The sequence below is a fragment of the Scylla paramamosain genome, chromosome 7 (assembly GCF_035594125.1).
Source record: "Scylla paramamosain isolate STU-SP2022 chromosome 7, ASM3559412v1, whole genome shotgun sequence".
Classification (NCBI taxonomy): Eukaryota; Metazoa; Arthropoda; class Malacostraca; order Decapoda; family Portunidae; genus Scylla; species Scylla paramamosain.
Window position 1 is genome coordinate 20,031,920 of NC_087157.1, and position 7,500 is coordinate 20,039,419.

The 7,500-nt window shown below is 37.0% G+C and overlaps 2 protein-coding genes across 3 annotated transcripts in view; one reads left to right on the top strand and one right to left on the bottom strand.

Annotated features, from left to right (window-relative positions):
• LOC135101835 (uncharacterized) overlaps window positions 1–1,625 on the top strand; it is a 2,480-nt gene extending 855 nt beyond the window's left edge. The window contains exons 1-2 of the mRNA XM_064006124.1: window positions 1–1,145; window positions 1,456–1,625. The exon at window positions 1–1,145 is cut by the window's left edge and continues 855 nt beyond it. Coding sequence (XP_063862194.1) covers window positions 1–959 — 959 coding nt within the window. The 3' untranslated portion in view covers window positions 960–1,145; window positions 1,456–1,625. The remainder of the gene's footprint in view (window positions 1,146–1,455) is intronic.
• Window positions 1–7,500, bottom strand: part of LOC135102196 (uncharacterized) — a 106,755-nt gene that overhangs the window by 97,370 nt on the left and 1,885 nt on the right. The gene's annotated exons all lie outside the window — the stretch shown is intronic.

Consider the following 7,500-nt stretch of genomic DNA (forward strand, 5'->3'; position numbering starts at 1 on the left):
AAAGAATGGATATTGATATTGAAAATATTATCAATAAGATTTATCAGCATTTTCATATCTACACAGTTCGCTCTGAAAAACTAAAGGAGTATTGTGAATTTGCTGAGGTTGAGTACAGGAAGCTTCTCTCTCATAGTAAGAGTCGTTGGCTGTCACTATTTCCTGGCATCACAAGGCTGATAGAGATGTTTCCTGCTCTTAAGTCCTTTCTTTCACAAGAGCAACCACCAACAGTAATAAAAAAATTCTTTGAAAATGAAATGAGTGAGATTTACCTCTGGCACATGCACTCTTTAATGGCTGTATTTCACACACACGTTCAAACAATTGAAAAGGAAAGTAACTCTGTTGTAGAAGTGCTGACAAATTTGGAGTCTGTGTGTAAAGTACTTGCACAAAGAAAGAACCAGCATTTCATGTCTTTAAAAGTTAAAGGACTAATTACTCAGAAGCGCACAGAAGGAAAAGAAGAAGAGTGTAACAGGTTCTGTGTTGAAGTAGTTAACCTGTACAACAGATGCTCAGAGTACTTAGCTAAGTGGATGAAACCACTGGAAGAGTTCTCTTGTTTCAAGTGGATGGTCTTGAGTGAAATGCCAAACTGGACTGATGTGGAACCTTGTGTTGTATACTTGATAGACAAGGGAATAGAGCTTGATGATGTAAAGTGCTTTGACCAAGTTTGTAACTTGAGGCAGTTTGTAGAAAGGAACAAGAATGATGAAGACTTCAGTAAATTACCAGCACATAAAAAATGGACCAGATACTTTGAAGCATCAAAGAATATTGAATGCCACTCAGAACTGCTCAGAATTGCACAATTCTTTTTTGCTGTAACATCCCACAATGCTAATGTGGAGCGAGTCTTTTCGCTGATGCAAAGTCAGCGGACGAAGGAAAGGAACAAGCTGAGTGTTGATACAATGAAAGGTATTCTGACTGTACAGTACAACTACTGAGAGACCTCTTGCGTTGACTTCCTCAACTTTTTAAAGTCCAACAAGGAACTACTTAAAAATATAAGATCTACAGAAAAATATGTATCGGCACATCAAGCAACACACGCAGTGGTTGAAGAAGAGTTAGAAGACACCAACTAAGCTAAGTGGAAAAACGGAATTCAAGATTATCAGCCATATGCAAAGGTAAATAAGTTGAGTTTCTTTTAATTAATTTACATGTTTTCCAGTATCATATCAGGACCATAATCAGGTGTTAGTGAAGGTGTCCGGAATTTTGATAGTTCATATATGGCAACCCTAGTGTACCCCAACATAGCCCATGAGTGGGTAAAACTATTTCTGGGCATCTGTCTGGCTGCAAATTCTTTTCCCTTACTGGTTCTTGAAATATGAATATGAACCAAGTTTTCATTATTTATTTATCTTATAGAAAATATTTTCATTATACTTTCAGAATTTAAGTAAGAATTTAAAAACTTAAATATGATTCCAGGTGATTGCAGTGGCTCCAAGTCTTGGGAAAACCATGTGTGGAGCACAAGCAGTCTGTCCACACTGAAAATTTTGAGCTCAAGCATACCAGCAGCACAACACATCTGCTGAACAATGCAGCTCCAATTCCTGCAGATAAACGAACTTCAGGCACATACCACAGAGCATTTCTGTGACTACACAACTGTTATAACTGGTAATGTTTAATTTAGTTGTGGTAAATGTGGTTAAATGACATTCATGATGAAATAGTTTTTAAACAACAGATCCTAAATATTGATTAATAACATTCACAACCTTATTGATGCCTATATATTGTATGTACTATATTACATTATATGATGAGCTTTCATTTCAGTATATACATATTTGCTAGCAGATACCATTCAGCAATCTCATAATTCCCACTATTATCTAACCCATTTTCTAAGAACATAAGAAAATAAGGGAATGTGCAAGAAGCCGTCAGGGCTACACATAGCAGTCCCTGTATGAAACATATCTACCTATTTCCACCTATCATCCCCATCCATAAATCTGTCTAATCTTTTTTTCAAGCTCTCTGCTGACTCTGCACAAACAACCTAATTACAGAGCCTACTCCCATCATCTACCGTTCTGTTTGAGAACCACTTCCTTCCTCTCTTTTAATCTAACTTGATCAAGCTTGAATTAAAAACAGAGGTGGGAAGAAATCATGTGGTTATTTTTTCTCCAAAAAATACATAAATAAATAAAAATAAATAATAATATGAATATAAATATGAATATCAATATAAATATGAATAAATAAAATATAATAAACCAACTTCTGCCTCCACTACTAACAAATCCTATCTTCTTTCACCATTTGTCCATACACAATCATACATTTCTTTATATACTAATATTTCACAATATTTATAACTTAATTTTGTGCAATCCTTGCTTTCCAGTTACCAAAATGCTTCTTTTTACAGACTGAATTGTGGTAAAGTGGCTTACAGCAGGAAAGGAAACACAACCGGCACATCTGAGTCAAGCATGTTAACCGATGTGATGAGCAATGTGAACAAGTATTTTAAGATGTTTTTGGCAAGGAAAAGATGTGGTGGGAATAATGACTGTATATAAGGTTTATAATTACTGTTAATCACTTACTTGAAGAGGACAGTTGTTGTGGGTATGGGAAAAGTGTAAGATGGCACAGGTGAGATAGAAAGAGAAAAGTTGTTAACCTATTCTGTTACTAACAGAGGTAATAGCATTACTCAAGAAAATAAATGCATATACTAGTATGCTAATAATGACACAAAGTTATGCTAATATATTCCATATTTCCATATTTACAGGGACACCATCCACACCACCCAAGACAGTCCAGCAATCTAGAAGGAAGACCAGCACAATACCACAGCAATTGATGCAAAGAGCAGCAGATTTCCTGCCTCCCAGGATGTTGTAATTTTTCACTGGACATCAATGATATGCTTTGATTAGTGTGACAGTGGAGGACGAGGAGGAAGAGGAGGAGGCAGCTTGCTGTAGCAGTATATTATCACAGTCCTAAAAGGATTACAGTAAGCACTGCATTTCTCGTTGAGAAACATTTTGTTAGCAGGAGCAACAAACTCTGGCAGTCCTGTAAAGGAAGTTACTTTAAGGCAATATATCTCATGTAATGAGTATCATCAAAGATTTGTTTAATTTTTACCAGGTTTCTGATTCCATTATTGGAGGCAAGGATACTAGTGAACATGACAAAAGTTTGAAACTTGCAAACCATGCATTTTTGTTTGTGATTAAAGAACTGAGAAATGGAAATTTTTTAGGTTATTCCTTTTATCTGGGAAAGACTGATATTATGCAGAGTGTGAGAATGATGACATGTTCATTAGGCTTAAGACATTGATACTTAAGTAACCGCACTTTTTTTTCTTCCTCTGACCAAGAGGGAATACAATGTTCTTCTCTTGGAATCTTGACATGTTTGCTGTCAATGGTAAATGGATCCATTTCTCGGATGATTCACCGAAGCTTTTGAAGAGACTCGGTAACACTATTGTGAAGGAGAAAAGTAAGGTACATACAGGGTAATGTAATTAAATGATGAACGTTTAATTTTCAATGATCATCAGCTTAAAAATATGAGACTTGCTCCTAACTGGTAAATTCAACATGTGTAGGATTTTCAAGTAATGAACAGAATAGACACACATTCCATGGTAGGCTTACTGCCACAAGAAGCTGTCCTTATTGCAGTATAGGCATGTATATCAGGTGCATAGATCCTTTTCATTATTGAAATAGTTTAGTTACTCTTCATTTTGATGATGTTTATTGCTAAATCCTGTAAAATTTGCAAGGAATGCAAGAACACCATGGAAACTGTGCCATTCACACACTGTAACAAGACAGCACTTCAGGTGCTGTGGCACAACTGGTCTTTGTTCAGTTCCCTTACCTTAGTTATTAATTAGATGAACCATACTTCCTTGACAAGACCACACTTCCTTGACAAGATTAAGACTTGGATTACCCACTGACTTCAGTTCCTAACTCTAAATTTGAAGATACAGTGATGGCATCAGACTACTTCTACCTCATAATCTTTTCCATGTAACTGATTGTGCCTGAAGAAGATTTTTGAGCCTCATGAATGTCAAATGACAAGGATATTTTGTCAGATACCAGCCATCAGTTAGACAGCAGCAGTGAGGCAGATTAGATTTATGATTTTACGTGGCCTTTTCACTTCCCAATGAGGAAAAAAAGTGTATTTTCTTTACCAGTCATAAGTTTGTGTTGCCTTTGCATGTGTTTCAACAACTAACCAAAAGCTTTAGTTTAATGAAACTTTGAGTATTTTATGTCCTTAAATAGGAAATGGGAAGAAATAAACATGAAAAGTTGAATAGTAAATTTGCATACAGTACACAGATATGCCCACAAAATTTCTTTCTAGTTGTTTTTGTTTTTTTCACTGTATTCTTGCAAAAATTCTGCTCTTGTCCTACTGTCTCACTGCATGTCCCATGTCCAAGCTCAGGATGCTGTATTTTATCCTGCATATAATGTTTCATCAGGTTTGTGCTCTTTTGTACAGCATATGCAAAAATTATTTAAATTCTGCATGTTTACTTTGTGGTGACATAAATGCTTCTCTTCTCTGAAATTTTCTTTGGCTAGCTACATGTTATTAACAATATATCTTTAGCTGCCATATGCCCACTGTATATCCTTACTTTAGTGTTGTTGTTGTTGTTGTTGTTGTTGTTGTTGTTGTTGTTGTTGCTGTTGTTGTTGTTGTTTTGATGTTGTTGTTGTTGTTGTTGTTGTATGCAGTTCTGAGTTGCCATGTCATTTGTTCTGATATGGAAGTCTTTGTGTTCTCTGTTAGGTGGTGTAGCCTTGCTATGTTGACTCTGTTACCTCCTGATGTACATTCAAAAAGTCGATATGGGTAGATATTAAGGAAGGATCACAGTCAGCAGTACTGGGAGTAGTGTACAGTCCACCAAACAGTACAAAGGAAATTAACACCTCACTGTGGCAGGAAATAAATAGAACAGGGAGGTACAGTCTGGTATGTGTGATAGGAGATTTTAATTTTAGGAATATCAACTGGAGCCTGATGGTGGGTAACAAGGAATCAGAGGAATTTCTTAAGGTAACTCAGAATAATTTTTTAAAACAGGTAGTCGTTGAACCCACAAGGGGGAACAATATTATACTAACAGGGAGAAAGCAGTCATGCAGATAGAGGTTGGAAGGCAGCTAGGTAACAGTGACCATTAGGAAATTAGGTACAAATTAAAATGGGAAGAAACTTTTAGAAGCAAAAACACTATTAAAATACCTGACTTTAGGAGAGGAGTTGACTGGCAACAGATGCAGAGTGAGGTCAGGTCTGGGTCAGAGTTGAGAGAGATAAGGCAGGATGAGAGAGGTGAGGTGAGGTATGAGGGTGCAGGACAAGAGGAGGGAAGATGTGTCCAGAAGGGGCTGAGGAGAGAGAGAGAGAGAGAGAGAGGGTGAGATAGATGTGAGTATGTTGGAGGGTCAGGTCATACTGAAATGGGAGAAGTGAGGTCGAGGTGAGTAGATGAGGGAGTAGAGAGGATGGAAGGGGCCAAAATGAGGGAGTTAGGTGAAGTAAATGTAAATGAGTTGTATAAATATTTTGTAGACAAACTGCATATAGGACAGTTAGCAAATATCCCGTATAAAGCAATAAGATCACAAAAAAATTACCCTAAATGGATGACTACTAGGTTAAAACATTATACAGGATGGAAGAGAAGTATATATAAGAGATTAAGGGTAGGTGAAGAGGTTTCAGGACCACAATGTAATGAATTAGTTATAAGTCAGGAGGTTACCAAGGGCAATTATGAATTAAAGGTAGCCAGCCAGGTGAAGACGGACCCCAGGGGATTTTATCAGGTATACAGGACGAAGAATAAAGATACTATAGGTCCACTAGAGGCAGCACATGGGGTGCTGGTTAGTTCTGGGGAGAAGATATTAAAATTCTGAATGAGTATTTTTTGACTGTCTTCACCCAGGAAATCATGCAGGATATGCCAAATTGTGAACAGATGTTTAAAGCAGATGAGAATGAGAAGCTGATAGATATTTTCATAACTAAGGAGATAGTGGAACAGGAGATAGATAAGCTAAAAAGTTCAAGACACCAGGACCAGATGAAATATGTGCCAGAGTACTTAAGGAATGCAGATGTTATTAGTGAGCCATTAGTCTCTGGCTTTAGGAAATCACTTGAGTCAGTTGAGGTACCAGTAATGTGGAGGCAGGCTAATGTAGTACCCATCTTTAAGAAAGGAGTTAAAACTTTACCATCTAATTATAGACCTGTCAGCTTAACTTCGGTTGTGGGTAAAATATTGGAGTCAATAATAGCGAGGAACATAAAGGAGTATTTAGACAAACATAACTTGATAAATCAGTCACAGCACAGCTTCATGAAGAAGAAGTCTTGCCCGACGAACTTGTTAAGTTTTTACAGTAAAGTGTACAAGGCAGTAGATAATGGTGATAGTCACGACAGCTTATATCTGAACTTTAGTAAAGCTTTTGACAAGGTACCCCACCAGAGGCTCCTAAGAAAGGTTAGGGCACACAGGATAGATAGGAAGGTGTTAGGCTGGATAAGGTCATGGCTAAGCAACAGGTGACAAAGAGTTGTAATAAATGGCTCTAAATCCAAGTGAGGTCATGTAATTAGTGGGATGCCACAGGGATCAGTATTAGGGCCACTGTTGTTTTTAATATATATCAATGACTTGGATAGTGGAATTAGTAGTGATCTTAGTAAATTTGCAGGCAAAGATTGGTAGATTAATTATGTCAGAATCAGATGCCATCTACTTGCAGGCAGATTTAGATAGGATGAATGAATGGATGGACAGATGGCAAATGCAGTTTATCAACAAATACAAAGTACTTAGCATAGGTAGAGGAAACCCACACAGTAGGTATACAATAAACAACGAAACTCTGGTAGGCTCAGGGTACGAAAAATATTTAGGAGTTATAGTTAGCTCTGAATTCCGTCTAGGAAAGCAATGCAGAGGCCAGAAACAGGGAAAATAGAATATTTGAATTAATTTTTAGGAGTGTTAAAAGTAGAAAGCCTGAAGTTATTAAATTAAAGTTATATTTGGCGCTGGTCAGACCTCATCTAGACTACACTGTGCAGTTCTGGTCCCCACATTACAGGAAAGATATAGGTCTATTAGAATCAGTACAGAGGAGAATGACTAAAAGGATACAGGGGATGAAGAGTATTCCTTACGATGCAAGATTAAAGTTGTTAAATTTACATTCTTTTAGAGAGACGTGGGTTAAGAGGGGACCTGATAGAAGTCTTTAAGTGGTATAAGGGTTATAACAAGGGGGATGTAAGCAAAATTCTTAGGATCAGCAACCAGGATAGAACAAGAAATAATGGGTTCAAGCTTCAAAAATTTTGGTTTAAGAAAGAGATAGGAAGAAATTGGTTCCCAAATAGAGTGGTAAATGAGTGGAAAAGACTCAGTAATCA